Below are 23326 nucleotides of genomic sequence, written 5' to 3'. Positions count from 1 at the left end.
GAGAGGAAGGGATGGAGATGTGAAAGGAAGTAGAGATATTTATTTATATTTCCTTCTGGAAGATAATTATATGGATTTTTGTTAATTTTGTAATACGATTATCTTAATGAATGAAAATATTTGATTAATGGTATAGTATTATATTTAGCACTATATTATCATTCATGAAATTCATTGGAAGAATAATGAATTATATATATGAATTATTATTATTATTATTATTATTATTATTATTATTATTATTACGTTCGTTTGAATCTTTGTCCTTTTTTTTTTTTCTTTTTTTATTTTTTTTCTTTCTCTTTTTTTTTCGTTACTTCTGTTGAGAAATAATGTAATAGAAAGAAATGTAAGTTCAAATGAAATAATGAACAGAATAAAAAGAGAACGGCATAAAATAAATAATAGAAACAAGATAGAAAAAAAAAGAAAGAGAAAGAGAGAAATAGAGAGAGAGAGAGAGAGAGAGAGAGAGATGCGTATTTATTATTTTAAAAATACATGTGTAAAGGCTCGTGTAAAGGAAAGACAAATATTTCGAATTTAAAATTTGTATTAAAATATTAATATGAAAATGAAAAGAGAGGTAGAAAGAGAAAAAGAAAGATGAAGAGAGAGAGAGAGAGAAAGAGAAAATATGAAATAAATAGAAAGAAGAGAATAGAAAAAGAAATACACATTCAAAGGAGATATAAAAAAAAAAAAAAAAAAAAAAAAAAAAGAAATGAAACGAAGTAAGAGAATACAATATTTCGTTATCCTTATTATCACGTGTCTAATATTCCTTAATTTATCTCTATTTCATTTTCTTTTTTATTTTTTTTTTTCCCCTTATCAATACCAGCTGGGACCTTTTATTATCGAAAAGAGATTTATGGTAGGCTATAAAAATAACATTAATCTTCTTCTCAATACATCTAAAGAAAGAGGAAGAGTAAGAGAGAAAGTGAATGAGTGAATGAGTGAGTGAGTGAGTGATTTGAAATGACGTGCAAATTTAATTTTGACCTTATACTCGTACTACCCCCCACACATAGGCCAATAAGGATTGGTTCATAAATGAAAGAAGAGACGTTGATTGCACTGATTAAAATGTATATACATGCATATGCATGTTTATATGTATTACGCTTACATGCTTGGAAACGTCTCTAATACTTCTGGAGAAAAATAATTATTCATAAATAGAATTAAAATTTCATTCGTATGTTAGATTTAAAAGAAAATAGATTTACATGGGGTACATATGTCAATTTTAAATCAAAGTAAATATATTTAATTTCGTTTTATTAAAACAATTCGTAACAATTACGTTTTAAGTTATTAATTTCTATTATTAATTAATTTCGATTATTAATTAATTTCTATTATTTGTTAATTTAACAAGTTACCCGTGGGATAATGGGAAAAGGAAAAATGATACATTCGTTCGAAGTTTTGCTATTATGTAAATAATAAAGAAAGAAGAATAAAAATGAACAAAAAAAAAAAAAAAGAAAGAAAAAAGAAAAGAAAAGGAAAAAAAAGGACTCATTCATTGATCGAAATGGAAATTAATGTCTAACAAATTACTTTCTACTTTTATTCTCAACGTTGTCTCAATAAAGTCAAGATAATATTACTTTATCGAGATTTCTCGAAGTCACCGTTCAAACAAGGAACATTTAGCTTATACTAAAACCATCACGTTGAAAAAGAAAATGGAAGTATAAAGATAAAAGGGAAGAAAGAAAGGAACAGAGGGAGATAGAGAGAAAAAGAAAGAGAGAGAGAGAGAGAAAGAGAGAGAGAAATGTTATCGAGAGTGGATAAGTTGGCTTCTCTAAAATAGATATTAGATAATACATTGAACATGACTCTTACTCTCTCTCTGTCTCTCTCTCTCTCTCTCTCTCTCTCTCTATATATATATATATATATATATATATATATATCTTATTTTCTGTCTCTTTCTTATAATAAATAAAAAATATTAGAGCATCTCTCGAAAAGCAAAGAAAAAAGAGAAAAACCAAAGGAAAAAATAAGAAATAAGAATTCTCGTAAGATCCTTTTATGTCAGACTTATAAAGATATAGAGCTTTTTCGTGGGACAACAAGATCGTTAAAAACCATAAGTTTTCACCATAACTCTATATTATAGTAATTTTTCACAGCTATAGTTATATGCATGTCTGTGTACGCATACATAATATATATATATATGCATACATATATAGTTTAAATATCCCATCCTATATATCCCATCCTATATACAGGGTGGGATACTTAAATCATAAAGCGGACATCGTTTTCTTGTATTCTTTTCTTTCTTTTTTTTTTTTCAGAACATAAACTTGAAAGAAAAATTTCGACAATTGAAAAAGATTTGTCATTATAATGCAACAGATTTAATATTTAAAAGAAAAAGAAAATTATAAATCATTCTATTTAATAATTTCATCGTGTATATTTTATATGGTCCACCTTGTATACACACACACATACATCATAAACGTATGTATATCATGATCTTACTTTCATAGTGTCATCAAACGTTGAGATTTAAAGACGTTGAATGCATTTTCTTTGTAGGACGTCAAGGAAGGTACTATATCACTTCAACAAAAAAAAGAAAAAATACACTAAAATCACATCTAGTAACTTTTTTACGACTTTTCTCTCGTATGTTTTTCCATTATTTTCCTCTTTTCTCTTTTTTTGTTTTTTCTTTTTTTTTCTTTTTTTTTTCTTTTTTTTTTTTTTAGGTTCGACCCGCTCGAAATTTCTTTATAATACTTACAAAAAAAAAAAGCGAAGACTATTACCAACTTTAAGAATTATAATGAAAATAATTACTTTTAAGTCTAATTGTATATTAACGTATAATTTCATTTAATTTAATTCATCGAAATGTAAAGTCAAGATTTTTTTAGAGTTTTTTTACGTTCTCAAGATACAGATAAGATATATTCCACATATGTATGTATGTATGTATGTATGAGCGTGCGCGTTTTGTGTATATGTGTGTACCTATATATACATATATATACATATATGTACATATGATGCAAGAACAAACAGACCAACGAACAAACAGAAATTTATTTGTTCAACTCTACACTCGTAAAGACATCGACGACAAATTTCTACTGTTCTCCGTGAGAATAAACGATAAAATAATAGAGATTAAAAAAAAAAAAAAAAAAAAAAAAAAGAAAGAAAGAAAGAAAAGAAAAAGAGATAATAAGAAAGAGAAAGGAAGGGAAAGGAAAGAAAAAGAAAAGAGGAGAAAATAATGAAGAAGGACACAAAGAAAACTTATTATTTCATTAAATACATATAGATATTTTTTTATTGGCTTCAATATTATCTACTAAATCATTCTCTCAACAACATCCCAAGGTTGTTATTTCAATTTTTATTATTTTCAATTCAAAAAAGAAAAAAGAAAGAAAAAGAAAAGGGAAAAAATGAGCAACGCTAGATCGCTCAATTAATAATAATAATAATAATAATAATAATAATAATTGTTAATAATATTTAAGATGAAATTTGATCTATTATTATCTACTAAATGATTCTCTCAACAACATCCCAAGGTTGTTATTTCAATTTTTATTATTTTCAATTCAGAAAAAAGAAAAAAAAAAGAAAAAGAAAAAGGAAAAAATGAGCAACGCTAGATCGCTCAATTAATAATAATAATAATAATAATAATAATAATAATAATAATAATAATAATAATAATAATTGTTAATAATATTTAAGATGAAATTTGATCTATTATTAATTATTCGATAATATTAATAATAATATTCTGAATAACTTTATTATTCTAACTTGAATCAATATGATATAATTTTGTAACTTGCAGTAATAATCTTATCGAAGTTAAACTTATCGATCCTTCTCGTCTCTCCTTTCAGATAGTTCCACGAAGAACATATAGGATTTCAATGATCCTCGATTACGCCATTGCGACAATTAATTGAATCGAAATTAAGTTGATTCACGGATAGGCTTTCTACGATTGCCATTTGACAGAGAGAAAGAGAGAAAGAGAGAGAGAAAGAGTGAGAAGATACTCGAGACTGTAAAATGATCTCATTCATTTTCCTAGGCAATTTTCCAGAGAACTCGATAAAGATAATATAAATGTATATCATCGAAAATATACCGGGTGAGGTACATATAATATAATCAATTACTTATTACTAAAAGAGATTATTAAAAATTCTCTCTCTCTCTCTCTCTCTATATATATATATATATATATATATATATATATATATATATATACTGGATGATCTATATAAAATAATTAATTTCAATTATTAATAAATTTATCCAAAGTTATAAGAATATCATTTAATTAAATTATATTTCTGAATGTAATAAAAAGAAAAAGAGAAATAAAATAAAATAAAATAATATAGGATTTACTAGTCAGAAAATAAAATAATGATTGTTTAACTGGAATTAATTAAAAAGTACGTGGAAGTAATAAGTATTTTAATAATAATAATAATAGTAGTAGTAGTAGTAGTAGTAGTAGTAGTAGTAGTAGTAGTAGTAGTAGTAGTATATGTTTGGGAAGAACTCGGAAGGACGTACTTCGCATTCCGGATCGATGCTTTCTACTTGACGATTCCGAACGAATGAGTGGTTAATTGGTATTGAAGAGCTGACAGAGACACGACCATCCGACGTCGGAACGTTTATAATAGCTTCACATTCGCATATTGTATGTGTATGTGTGTACGTGCGAACGAGAATCACTAGGAAAACTTCTAAACAAAATGAAGATATATATATATATATATGTATATGTATATGTATATGTATATATAGGTTGATAACTGGTACGAATAGAATCTATAGAGAGGATATATCTCAAAAACTTTCCTATCAGACATCTTAACTTCAAATAAAATTTCATACGAACGCATCACAATAGTATGATAATAATAATAATTAAAAAAAAAAAAAAAAGGAAGGAAAGAAAAAAGAAAAAAAGAAAAACAATATCATTCGATCGATCGTTCGCACAATTTTTTAATAAGACCCTTTAATTTCCAAGATTTTTAAAAACAAAATCTGCATTAAAAGTTGCTACTATTATCATCGTTATTATTGTTGCTGTTATTATTATTATTATTATTATTATTACTATTATTATTATTATTATTATTATTATTATTATTATTATTATTATTATTATTATTATTATTATTACTATTATTATTATTATTATTATTATTATTATTATTATTATTATTATTATTATTATTATTACTATTATTATTATTATTAATGTTGTTATTATGAACTAAATTTACATATTTTAGAGTAACGTACGTGACAATTAAAATGGAATGAAAATACGACCATCGTATTATATTACAATCATAAGGACTCTAACACACATACACATATATATATGTACAGAAGGGATGGGAGGGAGAGATAGAGAGAGAGAAAGAGAGGGAGAGAGAGAGAGAGAGACCAAGTCTGTTCGTCTCTTTAGATTCCATCGCGTTAATTTTCTTAGCCCTTTCCCATCGCCGTCATTATAATTAGATTCACGATCGTGCCGTGGACTAAATTAGGTTTAATAAACGGCTCGTCTCTGCTGTGGTTACACGCTTGTCTCGCAAAGTACCGACGTTACAAAGCTATCATTTATCACTCAATTCTTATTAATTATTAGTAAAAATGATTAGAAAAAAAAAAATATATATATATATATGTATATGTATGTGTGTGTGCATATATATATATATATATTAATTTGTTATGATAGAATATTAATGATAGAGAATACGATCATTTTAATTAATTATATAATTTTGTTGTTCCAATAAAAAAAAGAAATCATTTTTATTTATCAATTTGATCAGACGAATAAGACAACGGATTTGTTTCATTCGATGTTTGTGCAATTTAAGAAAAAAAAGAAAAAGAAAAAAGCAAAGAAAGAAAGAAAGAAAAAGAGAATCTCATAAAATAGATCCCTTGACAATGAAGTTAGGAAAATATAGTGTGTTTGCACGACAGATGATTTGAAAAATCTATTAATTCGTTTTTTTTTTCTCTTTTTTTTTTTTTTTTTTTTTTTTTATATGGATTATAAAACTACAAAACTAGTCTAGGAACTTTTGACTTGTCTTGTGTGTGTAAGGAAAAAAGAGAAAAAAAAAAAAAGAAAAACTTGATATGAGCTCGATCAGAAAATTTAAACTCAATCCAATCTATAGACATTGTTCAAATATGGACACACGAACATCGAACAAGCTACTTACGAATGTATGAGAAAAGTTTTTTTTTTTAAGAAAAAAATATTTAATGGCAAGCTCTCTCTCTCTCTCTCTCCCTCTCTCTCTCTCTCTCTCTCTCTTTCTCTCTCTCTCTCTCTTGATCTCTCTCTCTCTCTCTTGATCTCTCTCGATCTATCACTCGATTTCTCGAAAATGAAAGGGAACGAAAAACGAAAAAAAAAAAGAAAGGTATATCTTGACTTGTTTCCGTTGATGAATTTTCACTTTTCATATCTAATATAAATGGATGTGTCCCTTGTCCCTTCCATTTTCATCCCTTTATAATTACAGTCGCATTATCTGTGAGATTATTAAATCATATTTAACGACGCATGAAAAAATAAATGGAGGGTCCCTTCAATTTTCACCTTTTCAAGAGTTTGCGTCAAAGAAGAAAGTTTTCTATTTTATCTTTTTGGTGAACTTTATCACCGTTAAGTTTACCGATAAGTTTACCGCGTGGTGTAACGTTGCTTTTAACATTTTAGAATACTCTGAAGTAACATCGGAATAAAAAAAGAAAACAAAAAAAAGGAATAGAGAGAGAGAGAGAGAGAGAGACAGAATGAGTGAGGGAGAAAACAAAAACATAAATTGCCTTACCTTGTCGCTTACGTGTCGTTTATATGTCGGCTCCTACCTTGTTTATAGTGTAGGTGTGTCTAAATGGTAGTTACGTCTAAATGGCGAGGTGCAGGCGGACGGGGGGAGAGGGTGGGGAGGGGAACTGATTTGTCTAAGTAGAAATTCTCTAACTAAAATTTTAATGTAAATAACAAAAGGTTATTCATTTTTTTCCATAATTTGTCATAAAATAAAATATTATCATCTGTTTACGATGATTATATTTTTTCAAATACAATTAACAAATTAAATGTGAATGAGAAAAATATAAATAAATATATCTATGAATATATTTATATGATATAAAAAGAAAGAGGCGAAAATTTGTCAATATCTGTTATTTTCAATTCTAACTTTCTTTTATCTAATCTCATAAAAAAAAAAAAAAATAAAAAAAAAAATAAAAAAAAAAGAAGCTCACCTATGAATTAAAAATATTTTACTGACATGAAAAATTACAATGATTTATGTTATCGTATATTTATGCTTACTCCTTTGATTCTCTGATTTTTTTGTTTTAATTCTCTTGTCAGTCAATGTCATATTGCATATAATTATTTTTTTCATTTATTTATTTTCATTTTATAGACAATAACATTTCTATTTTTATTTTTAACAAATTTTCATTATTAGATTTTTTTTTTTACGATCATTCTTATCGAGCTTTTATGCTAAACAATATTATATCTTTCATTCATCTTCATATTATTTATCTATTATTGTCACTATCAACACGTTTATTAATTAGTAATAATTAATTCTTCGCTGTCTTGTTTACTTTTCATTTATTCTCTTATTTATCTAACAATCGTTATCATCGAGCACTCATCGTTTATATCTTCGTTCTCGAAAAAATCATCATAATTCATTCTTCTTCGTTCCATTTGATTTTATTAAAAATTTTTTTTTCTTTTCTTTTCTTTTCTTTTCTTTTTCTTTTTTTTGTCCCGCTCTTTCACTAATATCTAAACGCATCTACTGTGCATTAAATAGTAATAACTGACTTCTCAAGAACAATTCTTAGGTAGATTTCTCATCGCGTGTCTTATCAATGATAGGAAATTGATCTAACCAGATTTGCTCGTACGCCTAATGCCCCTGAGTCCTACCTTTGCGTTATTCGATTCACAAAACGATGCTTTCTCGTGTAAGGAAACGAAGATATCATTCGTTCGTTGAATATCATTATTTAAATATATATATACACATTTAAATATTTTGTGAAAATTTGGATAATAATTATAAAAATGAATAGAAAAAAATATTGCGAAAAATTTGGATAATAAATCATTAAAGATATTTAATATATTAGATTTATCGATAAACGTGTCGTTTCGATGCATATGCATGTTGATAATGTATGTATATTTGTGTCCATGTGTATGAGACAGAGGAGAAATATCGAGCGGGACAATAAATAGATAACAAATCTCGTATGAAGCTCAGCTCCTCTATCGACAACGAACTTCGTTGTATTGTAATATTAGACGTCAAACTGCATAGAACTTGTATAGAACGATGGAATTATTAAACGTTGTGCTATTGAATACGAGAGTAAAACGTACCTCAAGGGAAACGAAGATAAAGAGGAAAAGAGAGAGAGAGAGAGAGAGAGAGAGAGAGAGAGAGAGAGAGAGAGAGAGAGTGAGAAGGGGGGCGGGGAAAAGAGAGGAAAGACAGGTATATATCATGAGCGAAATAATATCGAACAAAGGAACATTTTGATGAGTAAATTATTAATCGTGGCGAGTCAAATGCATCGGATTTTTCCAAAAACGATCGCTTAACTATCATGAATTTTTCAATAACTATCATATATAATAAGGATAATCTCTCCTATTATAATTTAATTCATTACTTCTATCGATTTTCTTTTTTTCTTTTTTTTTTTTCGTTTTTTCTTTTTTTTTTACCAGAAGATCTGCAATAAAAATATAAAACGGATATTATGACAATGATAAATTTTGTTAAAAAAATATAAAATTAAAATAAAATAAAATGTGTATATGATAAGTTCAGCATAAAATGCGTACGTATATTTTATGATCGATAAAAGCTGTGAATGTCGTAATAAAATTATAGGAAAAAAAAAAAGAAAAAGAAAAGAAGAAAGAAAGAAAAGAAGAAAGAAAAAAAAGAAAAGAAAAGAGAATATTGTATCATTTCAAAATGAAATTAATTAACGTCACAACCATCTTTCTTTCTTCTTTCTTCTTAACAGAATGAGGATGTTATCTGTTTTTCAGTATAGAACTCTGTATGAGACCGATAGTCTGCGTATAGAACGCGACGAAAGTCAAAAAGAGAAAAATGGAATTGTTTGTCTGGAAAAAACAGTAACCTACAATTCTCTGAAGAAACTTCTTCGGGTCGTATGCAGTGAACGACGTAAACAGGGTGGACGAGAAACTGTAAATAAGATCATTCCTTTATTTGCATCGCTTCGTTCATCGTAAAGGATGACTAGCATGGACTAGGAATTTTCAGTAAAACTATGAAAATCTATTTACAATATTTTTTGTTTCTTTCCCTTCTTTATCAATTTTTTAAATAATAATAATAATTATTATTATTATTATTATTATTATTTTAAGCAAGAGATAAAACGAGAATCTTCATTTATAAACAAGGATGATCATTACACAACACTTTATTACTAATTTTCTTTTTTTTTTTTTTTTTCGTAAAAAAACAATGCAACGATTCATCTGTTACATAATTTTATTTATACGTCAATATTAATAACGAAGCAACCCTTCAGAAATATGCAACCCTCCAGACATTGTCGATAATGTTGCTTGCAAGCGCCATCTATCAGTAAGCAACTTTTTTTTTCATCCCATAGAGTATGCAACCGATGTCTGCAGGTGTGTATAATGGAGTTGCATATGCACTCTGAGGGATAAAAACGTTGCTTACTGATAGATGGCGCTCGCAAGCAACATTATCGACGATGTCTGAAGTATTGCCTATCGTCAGGCATATTAATTATTAAATTTTCTTAAAAGAATTATATATTTACTTTTTTACTAATTAATGGCAAGAGAGACAGAGAGAGAGAGAGAGAGAGAGGAGAAGCTAATTATTTCTAGGATCTATAATTATAAAGCTTGTTTGATCGGATGTAAAAAAGAAAAGTCAAATGAAAAGTTGAAAACTTTTATAAATGGAATCACGATAAAATTCAACCCTCCACTTCCTATTACTTTTCTATCTATCTATCTCTCGTTTTCTTTCTTTCTTTCTCTCTTTCTCTTTCTCTTTCTCTCTCTAAAATATTTTCTCATGGAAAACGTTTTAGCATCCACGTCCCATAGCATCCCTCTACTTTCCCGATGATACAAACTTCGTTGCAAAAACACTCGTGTGGTTTCACGGGGATACTATCACACTTCGTGGCTTTGCAACCATTGTGCTATGGATGGAAGATAGATCGAGCGAGAATCCTTTTTCATTGTATTTGTCACGCTGAATATGTGAATACTATACATCTGTCTGTCTGTTCCGTCTGTCTATCTGTCTATCTATCTGTCTCTGTTTGTGTGTGTATGTGTATGTGTTTATAGATACATAGATATCTATCTCTGTATATAATCCTTTATTCTGACGATCGTAAAGTACATTATTAATGTTCTACGTGACACGATAAGCCTCGCTATCACACGAACATATTTTTCGCAATTTAACACCATTCGCGTTCACAATCTCCTTCTTTCTTACATGACTTTTAATTACTTTATATTTAAATGTTTCCAAATGATTTTCATTCGGTATGAATTAAAAAAATTATACTAATCTCTTTGCATAAAAAAAAATTCTATTCGTTTGATCAATATTTTCAAGTTGTATTTTTTTTCATTTCCTTTCTTTTTCTTTATTTTCAATAAAATCAATTTTAAATGTTAATGAATTAATATGTCGAAAGTTGGGATTTCGAACGATCGATTGTTAAGTAATTCTTTGAAGATGATGAAGAGTTAACGAAGACATAAAGAAAAAGTAAAAAAAGAAAAGCACGCAAAAGATTTGATATTTGAGTTCGATGGGCGTAACCACAGGACCTGCTCCGCTTGCTCAGAGTATCGACCCGTGAAAAGCAGCTTCCAGCGACCTCGCCCCTCTACCTTCCAACATTACCTTTACTATTCGACATTTACCAGAACGTCGAAATTCGAATTCATGTTCTGATCTTTCTTTGCCATAACACTTATTATCTTTTTGATTCCTCGAAAGAGAAAGAAAGAGAGAAAGAGAGCAAGGAGAGAGAGAGAAAGAGAGAGAGAGAGAGAGAGAGAGAGAGAGAGAGAGAGAGAGAGAGAGAGTTATTCATGATCTTATATTTATGATCAGTTTCGAAAAAAAGAAAAAAAAAAGAAAAAAAAAAGAAGAGAAAGAAAATTCATATGAAATAATGATATTTAAAAATTGCAATTTAATTTAATGAAAAGAAGAAAAAATAAACAAAAGCAAGACGAGTTTATCGATTCCTTTTTTTAAAAATATTTCTACAAAATATTATTTATCTACAAACAATATTATCATTTGATCTAATGACAATGAGAGAATTATTCAATATAATCGATAGTTTAAAAATATTAAAGATAAATTATCAAATATAAAATTGCAGAAAGACGTTCGATCTGAGAATGATTGATACATGGATAAGATATCGTAAGACAGTAGTAAAGACACGTTATATAGTCAGTCCAAGCTTAATGTGAATTTTTCTCAAATCTTCCTTCCCCTTTCCCAAACCCTTTCTCGCTATATGTCTTTCTCTCATCAAACACGCGATAACGAAGATTTATTATCTGAACGTAAAGATATCGTAGACGTTTTTATCGTCATACAACGAGGTAAAGTTAATATAAAGGAAGTCAAAGAGAAAAAAAAGAGAGAGAATAAAAAAAAATAAAAAAAAGAAAAGAAGAAACGAACGAAAGATACGTAAAGAAGGTAGGAAGGTAGATTAGGTCAGGCTAGAGAAATGTTTGATTTGAGTAAATGTTAATCTTTTCCCAAGGTCACATAATCGGAGCAAAAAGATTTATATAACAAGTATATAACAATAATGGATCTTTGGGGAATTTTCTCAATGGAAAAAAGCTATCAGTACTAATTAGTATGAATGATTCTCTGATGAAATTAGAACAACGTTGAAATATTAAAAAATTTATATATATATATATATATATATATAATATTTTAATGTCAAACTTCAAAGGAAGTTTATGGAGTTAACTTTAAATTTATTATCATTCTTATTATTATTATTATTATTAGTTGTTGTTGTTGTTGTTGTTGTTATTATTATCATTACGATTTTTAACAAAATGTGTGGGTAGAAATAAAGTGAGGAAAAAAGATTCAAAAGAGAGGTATCTACCTATCGAGATTTATTATACGGGGAAAGATAATAAAAAAGGAAAAAAAAACCACACACACACACGCACACACACAAAACAGGGGGTGAGAGAGTGTATATACATCATCAGATAAAAAAAAAAAAAAAAAAAGGAAAGAAGATAGAAAAAAGAAGAAAAAAAATTGTATAACGAGTCTTCCCGAGCTTTCCCAGGAGGATTAAACGACTTCTTCGGCGATGAAGGGAGTAAGGGGGTAATAGTAATGTCGGGGTAAGCGAAGAGGGTGGGGAGATGAGGATGAAAATACATAATGACGATTCCCAAGTGTGATAAAAGATCGTCTGCAACTGGGTCAAGAGTACGCATTTCTTCGGTTCTTTTCGACACGTGACGAAGATAACGACGAAGATCGATTCACTTCAGCAAAATCAAAAATTTCCTTTTTCCCTTTTTTCCTCTGCGTTTTCCCTTTTTTTTTCTCTCTCGTTTCTTTTTTTTTCTTTTTTCTTTGCTTTTAGCCCACCTTTTTTCAAACATCATCATTTTCGCAACCTCGACTAATACAACCAATTCGAAAGTTAATTTTGCGTTCTCGTATTTTTTTATATTTTTTTTTTTTTTTTTTACTATTTTCTCTTTTCTATTTCCTATTTCCTATTTTCTATTTTCTAATTACGAAAGACCGACTCCGATAATTTGCTCGATTCACTTTAATTACCACGATTATCTCGCAACTAGTTGGAAATTATTGGTCGTAAGGGTGAGTTATAAGGGTCCCGAAGAATAGTGGTGGTAATTCGTTGCAGACATCATGAGTGTTTCGAAGAGTAAAAAGAGAAGTAAAAAGAGATATTAAATAGAGAAAAGATAAGAAAAATTTTTTTAATCTTCGCAATTTCTTTCGTTTCGATAATTTAAAAATAATTTGATATATATATATATATATATATATATATATATATATATATATAATTAAATATGTAGAAAATTAATGAATACTCGATAAAATTTTCTGATACGTAATATATGCCTCAATTTTAATTAAAAAAAAATATATATATAAAATCTCTCTCTCTCTCTCTCTCTCTCTTTCTCTCTGTCTATTTCTTTCTCTCTTTCTCTCTCTTTCCCTATTGGTGATTAATTTTAATGACAAATCATGCAAGAATAATACCTACAAACTCTCGAATCTAATGATATTCGATTTCCAGCTTTGACCAATTAACGAACGAGTTTATTCATACGTTAATTTATTTCTTCTTTGATAAAGAAAATCGTATGGGAAAAGAAAGAGAGAGAGAGAGAGAGAGAGAGAGAGAGAGAGAGAAAGAGAGAGGTTTCAATTTCCTAAGGGGTGATAATATTAGATATTAATTGATTTAGAAAATTATTATAATCCCTTTTATCCCTTCGATCTCTTGTATCTTCTTGTCTTTGTCTTTAGCTTTATTAACAAAGAACTTTCTTCTTTTTTATATTTTTAGGAATTCAACGTCGCCAAGGAACAACATACTATACAACCATCACCCGTAATGGTCGAATCAGGTATCCAATTTTATTTTTAACTAGTATTTAAGTGATAAGAAATTTTATTTCTTTTTTTTTTCTTTCTTTTTTTTTTTTTTTTTTTTCTTTTTTAATTTCATCAAATGCTTCTGTTATATATATACGATTCTAATTTTATTACAATTATTTCGAATAAACAATTCTTTCTAAATAATATTAAACTTTATATCAAACATTTGCCATAATCATTTGGATTATTTTTAAGAATTCATTTTTATTACAAATAAATTTTTTTATAGTAAGTAACTTTGGTCAAGCGTAAAAAAAGAAGAAAATATTTGTTTTTATTTTTTCGTCTCCTTGTTTTCCCCTATCTTTACTCTTTTTTTTTTTTAATTTCTCTCACTCTCTCTCCCTCTCTCTCTCTCTCTCTCTTTCTCTTTCTCTTTTCGTCCTTCCCACACGATAACTATGTTCCCGAAGTTTTACGCTCTCTCGATTATCTTTCATATTTAGATTTTTACGAGCTCACGGTGCGCTACTTGGCACTGTTTACGAGCGTTATGTTTCATATCCCCGTTATAAAAAGTGTGCACCACGTTGCAGGCGATTTTTATGCACTGTAAAAAAAGGGTTAGGTCGTTTCTAAGGAAAATAACGACGTAAAAAATGTGCATTTGTACGTGTAAATTCTTTATCAAACGTATTCTCTTCCTTGACCTGTAACATTTTGAAATATTTTTTTTTTATAGAAATATATATATATATATATGTATGTATGTATAAGACGATTAAAAATATATATATATATTTTTAAATTTTTTATTTCATATTTATTAAAAGAAAAAATAAATAAATGGGATACGAAAAGATCGATAAAAATAAATGAGTTTGAATCCTCCTAGTTTAATGATAAAATTTTATTAGATGTATTTTATACATTTGCGAATATATTTCATTCATTTATCGTATATACATGTGTGTATATGTATATATATATATTTATTAATATTTTTCGATTTGTTTATTGCCATTAAATATTGAAAAAACGACTAGTCTATTTTAACTTTCCACCAATAAAATTTGTAATTCGTATTCGCATTTGCGTGTTGAAACTTATAACGATTGAAATTCACAAAAATATTATAAAATAAATAGAGAAAACAGAGAAATAAAAATAAATAATTAAAAATGAAAAAGATCAAACGATTTATGATATATGTTTGTACCAAGGAAAGAGATGAAAATTGATAAAATATATGATCAATCATAAGAATGAGATAATAAAAGTATAGTGGAAAAATCTTTACCTATCAATGAATTAAACAATAATAATAATTAAAGGAAAGAAAGAATGAAGAAAAACTAAGTTGCAAATTAATCAAAATTTTTCTTTTTCTACTTTCTATGTAAGAGTTATACGACGTAACTATTTCACACATTTCTTTTTTTTTTTTGGCCTTTAAAAGATACTTAATGTGAAATTTTGACAATCAAATTCGAACAACATAAATTTTCGAACGACGTTTTTATTAGAAACATTTTTTTTTTTTCTTATTACTATTTGATTTATCTCCTCTCACTTGTGCATTGGTTTTTATATGAATTTATCGTAAATCATTCTGATAGTCAGAAAATAACATTTTTTCTTTCTTTTTTTTTTTTTTTCTAATAAAAATTTCTGATCATATATTTTTCACATGATTATATCGATCGGCATGATTGGATTCGATCGATTGGAAAGATAAAAAATTCATAGTATTGGATAACGAATAATTATATTTTAGGAGGATTACCCCATCAAAGTCGTAGTTATCCGTGTGGTAGTGGGGGAAGTGGAAGTGGACGAGCCCATGGAAGAAATTCATCCGTCAGCTCACAAAGTTCTCAAGAAGGTGCCTCAGGTCCTTCCCCTCATCGTGGTTCTTCCCCTCAAATCAGAGCGTTCGGACCCGATGGACGTCATCATCAACAACAACATCATCATCATCATCATCATCATCATCATCATCATCATGATCCTTTACACGCCGCTTCTTCATATCCACCTAGCAGAAGTTCAAGGTTAATTCATTAAATTCCTTTTTACTTCTAATCGAGCTATTAGAAATTAAATGTTACTTTTCATTTTCATTGAAAGCTCGTTTTAGAAATATAATCAATTTTTCTTTTCAGGTAATTTGATTAAATATGAAGAATATAGTTTTGGATTTAATACAGGGTGAGCCAAGGAAAGTTCTTAAAACTGACATTGAACGTAGATCACCTTTTTCTCCAAGACTTTTTAGGCTCATTTTTTTCTTTTCTTTTTTTAAATTGTAAAAAAACTCTTAAGATTGTAATTTTACAATCTGTAAATCATAATGATCATTAGGCAACGCTTTATTATTAATTATTTTCTATAAAAAAAATTATTAATTCATTTACTTTGTTAATTAATTAATTTATTTATAAATGTCAATAATGAAACCTAGAGAATATAGAGTATGCAATCAATGAGTACAGTTACGTATGACGGTGTTGCATACTCTATGGGGTTTAAAAAAGTTTCTTACTGATAGATGGCGCTCGCAAAGAACATTATCAACAATGCATGGAGGATTGCCTATATCATAGGGGATATTTAATTATAAAATTTAAATTCTCTTAAAAGAATTTTTATTTACTTTTACCAATTAATAAAGGAAAAAAAAAGAAAAACAAAACAAAAAATTATCTCTATAGTCCATCATTGAAACTTGTTCGATCTAATGTAAAGGAGAAAAATCGAATAAATAATTGACAAATTTTATATACATATTGGCCCATCCTATAATATAATGGAATAGAAATTGTGATTAGAAATATTCAATTAGAAAATAATTAATAATATTTGAGTTGGTTAAGATATTGTAATAAAAATATACGATTATGCGAAATGATTTAAATAGATTGTATTGAAGTTCGAAGTGGAACTAAGATGGAACGCCTTTTCATTCTTCTCCTTCGAGGTCATTTAATATCACTGATGGACGGTAGATATTCAATCTCGGTTGGTGCATTAGATGTCCGGCAAGATATAATGAGTCGCGTGGGTGTGTCTATTAGGCCAGGACTTGCTGTTAAACACGAACGACCGAACAGGGAAATAGCTACTCCAGCTGGCATTAAACTTTTTGATGGCAATACACGATAAGAATGATGATTGGCCGATCCAATTTCAGATAACGTAAAACGTGCTAACCCCATTTTACTTTTACATATAAATATATATTTATATATATATATATTTATTTATGCATATAATCTATGTATTTATGTATCCACTTGCGAAATGAATATTCATTCGTTTATATAGACTGGGCCAAAAAATCTTACGCGATTTTAAAAATCAATTACTCTTTTTCAAGACATTTTTCAAGTTAATATAGAAGTTTTTAAGTAGTAATCGATTTTTTTAATATCATCGAGAAACTTTTATCCACCTTAAGGGGGTCCACCCTTTATATTAGGACTTAAGTAACTCCTCTGTTTTTTCTTTAAAGAAAAAAAAAAAAAAACCATTCTTGTTTATTAAGCTTATTTAAGTTAACTAGAAAAAAAAAAAAAAACTTTAAAAAACGTAAGTAGATTAATCCTTTAAGTTTAGTTTCTGCTTCTATCGAGAAAACTTTTATTGCGGTGAAAATATTATAATATAAGAAAAAAGAAAAATAAAAAAAAAAAAAGAAAAAAAGGAAAAAAGATGAAGAAGTATTTAAAATGTAAATAATAAGTTATTACCTTTGGGGTATATTAGTTATATGCGAGATATTTGTTAACTTTCGAAACTCGATTACGAACAATGCTTTTGTGATCCTATTGTTCATGAAGTTCAAAGAGTAGAGTATAGAGAGATGAAAGGTGTAGAATTTTGTTAGACAAATTACCATGCACAAAATGTTGGTTTAAATTTCAAAATAATTAAATTGAGAAAATTTTGTTGAAGGAAATCATTGCTGTTTTTTTTTTTTTCTTTTTTTTTCTTTTTTCTTTATATATAGTATTATAATTATACGCATATATATTTTCAATATATTATGACATACGGTATTTATTTTGAATATTAACAGAACGTTTGTTTTAAATCTGAGAAATGTCAATTTGCAAAAAATTACGATTCCTTTTTCTTTTATCTTTTTTCTTTCTTTCTTTTTACTTTTTTGTTTCTCTCCTTTAACGATTGTTTTAAACAAACAATTTGCTTTTCCAATAGATCGCCATCACCAGCAAGAACAGCATCACTAGATGCAAGATGTGGAAGTCCCGCGAGTTATTCCGGAAGTCTACACAGCGGAAATGCTTCACCCTCACAAAGTTCTCTATCGTCATTAGCAACAGGCGTTAGTTCATCTTGCGGATGTCCTTCGATTAGTGGCATCCAAGGAACGCCAAGAGCTAGTCGTTGTCTTTCACCACTTCTCATTCCTCCTCCGCGTGCTTCTATTAGGTAAATTTAAGATAAAATAAATATTAGATATATCTTCAATTCGACGTTAAATTAATCAAAATTAATCTAAATACAATTAATAATTTTAATTATAATAGCGATGGTGGTCCAGCACCACCAGCATCACCTTTAGGTTCACTTCAACCAGATCTTTATCAAAGAAGAGATGGTCCAGTATTTTTAAGCGCTCGAAGGTAAGACAAATATAAATTAATGTAATAACATTAACAATGTACATACACGTACATATCAATGATCGTAATGATTTATTACGATAAATAATTCCAACAAGAGAACGAGAGAAAAAGAAAGAGAAAAATAAAGAGGGTATACATGTTTGTTCCTATGATATAGAGAGTAATTGGATCATCAGGAAATGGTCAATTTATTTAAGCGATATTCAAACAGTGTAGGAGATCAAATCACCGATTAAATGGCGTACACGTTAAAGCAGTACAGTTTAACTGCTGTCGTAGAAGCTGATTACTATTTAATGCCTAACGAGTACGTGTAGATAATCTTGTACGATGTGTCGGCACAAAGAATTACACAAAAAAAAAAAAAAAGAAGAAAGAAAAAGAAAGAATTGATTAAAAAAACAGCTTTTTTTGTAATAATATATTATTACAAAAAAAAATAATGTATTATTACAAAAAAAAAAAAAAATATATATATATATATGTATGTGTATGTGAGAAAAATCTCGTTTTTTTTTTTTTTTTGTAGAACCGGTAAAAGCCTCGGCCGATTGCATTTACGTTTGAAGTATGATTTCGATCGATCCGATCTCCACGTTCATCTAATCGAAGCACATGATCTAGCTGGCAGCGATCAAGGTGGTTTCAACGATCCTTATGTGAAACTAACACTCAGTCCTGAAGTTGATGCACGCAAGAGGCAAACCCCGATTCATAGAAATGATCCTAATCCTTTTTTCGATCAACACTTTAAATTTCCGGTCAGTTATGAAGAATTACAGGACAAGACGTTGGTTCTACAGGTCATCAACTTTGTTATTTTCTATCTAATTTTTCTATCTAATCAATATGTATTCTAATATTTTTGTAATATAAAAAATATTTAATTCAATTTTAATCGGAACCTAATTAAAAGACCGACACAATCTTTTTTGTTTTTTAAATTATAGGTATTCGATTACGATCGTTTCTCAAGAAACGACATTGTAGGATCAGTTAGGATCCCGATGGACAGTTTAGAATTACCTTCAACCTCATCTTCCGTCGAAGTTTGGGGCGAAATTGAACGTGAGAAAAAACCACCAGAGGAGATTCAAGAGGTTCTTCTTTCGCTTTCTTATTTACCCAGTGCCGAAAGACTCACTGTGGTTATACTCAAAGCAAGAAATTTATTCCCATCGCAGGTAATTAATTACGTTCATAAAGAAAATTAATTGATATAATTAATTTAGAGAAAAAAAAAATATATATATATATATATATATATGACGCCTGGACGTAGGCAATACTTCAGATAACGTAGATAATGTTGCTTATGAACGCCATCTATCAATAAGCAACCTCTTTTTTTTTATCCCGTAGAGTATGTAACCGATATTTACAAATTATGTATGACGGTGTTGCATACTTTGAGGGATGAGAAAAAATTTCTATATATAGCATTCGCCATTAAATATAATCGACAATGTCCGCATGGTTGCATGTTTGCAGGCGGAACAATTATAATTATTAATTATATAAATAATTATAGGAAAAAAGAAGAAAATCTAGTAACTTTTTAAGATACATTTCTTTTTCTCCTATTTCTGACTGATAAATAAAACTTTGACATTTGGCATTGAAAAGAAAAAAAATTATATTTAGGAAAAGGAAACATTGGATCCATTCGTAAAGGTCAGTCTTCTTTGTGGCGATAAAAGAGTAAAGAAGAAAAAGAAAACTGCTGTGAGAAAGGCAACGACGAGTCCTGTATGGAACGAAGCAATGACCTTCAATGTTCCTGCGACTTCTCTCGCAACATCCGCGATCGAGGTATGTAATGTCGTTTCTTAAAAATTTAATAATGATTTTTCTTCCAAAAAACAAAAAAAAAAGAAGAAGAAAGAAAAGAAAAAAAAGGCAAGAGTAACATCATTTCAAAAAAATTGCAGAGTATTCAATGAAATATACAAGAATACACACGTTTTTTTTTCTGTAAATTCGACAATAACAAATTTAATTTTCTTTTCATTAAAGGTATGCGTCTTAGATTCAAGCAGCGAACTCATCGGTGGAAATGCTATAGTTGGCTCTTGCATAGTTGGACCGGCTACAGTATCAACAAGATCAGGATCAGAAAGTAGTAGCAATCAGACTCGTGAACATTGGCATCATATGACTCAGTCGCCAAGAAAGACCATTGCCATGTGGCATACATTGCATTAGTTTTTTTTCATTAGACTCTTAAACGTCATCGTTGAATATTTTATCAAAGAATTTCCAATTGGGGAAATATCTCTTATAGAAGAATCCAAAAAGATATAATTCCGATATCCTTAAAGGAAGAAAGAATGAGAGGAAAAAAAGAAAAGAAAGAAAGAAAAAAGAAAAAAAAAAGAAAGAATGAAAAAATAAGAAGAGATCTAATTCAATTAATTTCGTATTAACTTTAGAAATTATTTAAACGATTAATTGATCAAGATCTGATATTGATAAATGAAAGGAACGTGTTTTATCATATTAGCAAGGTTCGATACCAAACTATCAGGTACCATAATCAATAATTGGATCAACAAAGAAAAATATGTATCTCCTCCTCTTCTCCATATTCGTAATCTCTAATCTAAATAATCCCTTGTTCACTTTTGTGATAGCCTTAGGGAATATCGTTGAATAACGATATAAAACATAAAAACTAAGTAGTGTTATTATACATGTAAAACTGAAAAAAAAAAGAGGCAGAAGAAGAAGAAGAAAAAAAAAAGAAAAGAAAAAGTTAAAAAAAGTAAGAAAAGAAAAGGATTCGAAATTAATGTTATTGAAAATCCATTATCTCTCTGAATTATATTATTATCACGTTTATGTTACGTTCAATTTTACTATATATATATATACATATATATTATATATATTATATAATATTATATATTTTATTGTATATGTATTATATTATAGCAGATTTATTATCAACCGTGAACTTATGAAAATTGAGATTTTTTAAATCTTGATCATTTAAATATGAGAATATATTCGTGTAATTAATGAAAATGTATCTGCTACAATTTAAATGGATTGAAGGTCCCGTTTTGTTATTAATATATTTCAATTAATTTAATATATTAAGATATGTGTATATTATTACGTTACGAAAATATCTTCGTAAGAAAAAAAAAAGAAAAAAAAAAAAAAGAAAAAAAGAGAGAAAAGAGAAAGAAAAAACCATGTACCATTTTACTACGAACGTAAGTAAATCGTACAAACTAAAGTTTTAAGATAAAAATCATTTTAAGCTAAAAACGCATTTCAATGAAAACATTTAGTATTTCTAATAAAACGTCCGACAAGAAAGTCCGATATTACTTTTCATCGCATGTGTATTTAATTCAAAATAAATAAATAAAAAAATAAAAAAAAAAAAAAAATAAATAAATAAATAAATAAATAAATAAATGAAAAACAGAATAAAAAAAATAAACATAATTAGAGGAGACTTAAACCGACTTAATTAGGCCTAAGCCTTCTTAAATGTGCAAAAAGTGTGGCCTCCAAAGAATATTAATAAAATAACAAGAAGGAAGGAGAAAGGAATTACAACAAAACAAAACAAAAAAGAATAAAAAACAATTAAAAAAAAAAAAGAAAAAGAAAAAAAAAGTAATTACAACAAAAAATTTTCACGCACGTAAAAGACACGGCTTGTTATCGAATTCGAAGGCCTAAAAAAATATATGTCTCTCGTGTAAATGTATCTATTATTATATATAATAATAATAATGATTATTATTATTGTTAGTATTATTATTATTAGTATTATTATTATTATTACTATTATTATTATTATTATTATTATTATAATTATTATTATTATTATTATTATTATTATTATTATTATTATTATTATTATTATTATTATTATTATTGTTATAATTATTATTAAATTATAAACTATTAAACTATTAACTGTTCGCTATAATATTATTATATTATATATATATATATAAATTAATATGTAATATATATATAATATACATATATATCGGAAGTCGTTATTGTTAATAATCGTACAATTATCGAAGCAAAGCAACAAAAAAATGCATAAACTGTAATGTGTAGCACGAGACTAATTCATATTCATGTCGTCGGAATATTTAAAGGAAGATGATCTAGATACCATCTCAATAAAAAAAAAAAATTAAAAAATTAAAAAAAAAATAAAAATAGAGAAAAAAGGACAAAAAAAACACAAATTTATTAATTTAACATATTGATATTACGATGTGTAATAAAGAAAATGGAAGATTTAAAGAAAATTATTGGAAGGATTATATATATATATATATATATATATATATATATATATATATAATATATATATATATATATACATATGTCTTATCTCGTTGCATGAATTTTCTGACCAAATTGTCATATCATAAAAAAGATATTTTCAAATCCAAAAAAAAAAAAAAAAACAAAAATATTATTATAACTTAAGAGGATTCGAGAAAGAAAGAGTCCATCATTTATTGAAAAATGATTAGATCTTATAGTGTGAATCTTTTAATCGTTTGACTGAAAAAAGTCATGAATGCGACGAATGAGATCATTATAAAATAATGAAAAAAAAAAAGAAAAAAGAAAAAAAGAAGAAGAGAAAGAAAAGTAAAATGAAAACGAGAGAAAAGAAAAAAAAGAAGAATTAAATTACATAATCGTTATCATCCATATTATAAAAATGGGTATAATATATATGAGTAAATATATATATATATATATTTATATATATATATATATGTGTGTGTGTGTATATATATTATACATATAAGTACAATTATTATATAACGCAAAAATTGTGTAGTATCAAAGGAATTTCGTGTGGGAGAAAAA

General features: G+C 27.5%; 1 protein-coding gene across 6 annotated transcripts in view; it reads left to right on the top strand.

Moving 5' to 3' along the window:
• Sytbeta (Synaptotagmin beta) overlaps positions 1-21270 on the top strand; it is a 108898-nt gene extending 87628 nt beyond the window's left edge. For all 6 annotated transcript variants that reach the window (XM_085660821.1, XM_085660818.1, XM_085660820.1 and 3 more), the window contains 8 exons: positions 13774-13834; positions 15583-15859; positions 18030-18263; positions 18362-18457; positions 18990-19263; positions 19411-19644; positions 20105-20272; positions 20477-21270. In XM_085660821.1, coding sequence (XP_085516947.1) covers positions 13774-13834; positions 15583-15859; positions 18030-18263; positions 18362-18457; positions 18990-19263; positions 19411-19644; positions 20105-20272; positions 20477-20665 — 1533 coding nt within the window. In that variant the 3' untranslated portion in view covers positions 20666-21270. The remainder of the gene's footprint in view (positions 1-13773; positions 13835-15582; positions 15860-18029; positions 18264-18361; positions 18458-18989; positions 19264-19410; positions 19645-20104; positions 20273-20476) is intronic.
• The last annotated feature ends 2056 nt before the right edge of the window (positions 21271-23326 follow it).

The sequence above is a fragment of the Vespa mandarinia genome, chromosome 13, assembly GCF_050613455.1.
Source record: "Vespa mandarinia isolate Hongniang chromosome 13, ASM5061345v1, whole genome shotgun sequence".
NCBI lineage: Eukaryota > Metazoa > Arthropoda > Insecta > Hymenoptera > Vespidae > Vespa > Vespa mandarinia.
This window is presented reverse-complemented; position numbering and strand designations above follow the sequence as displayed.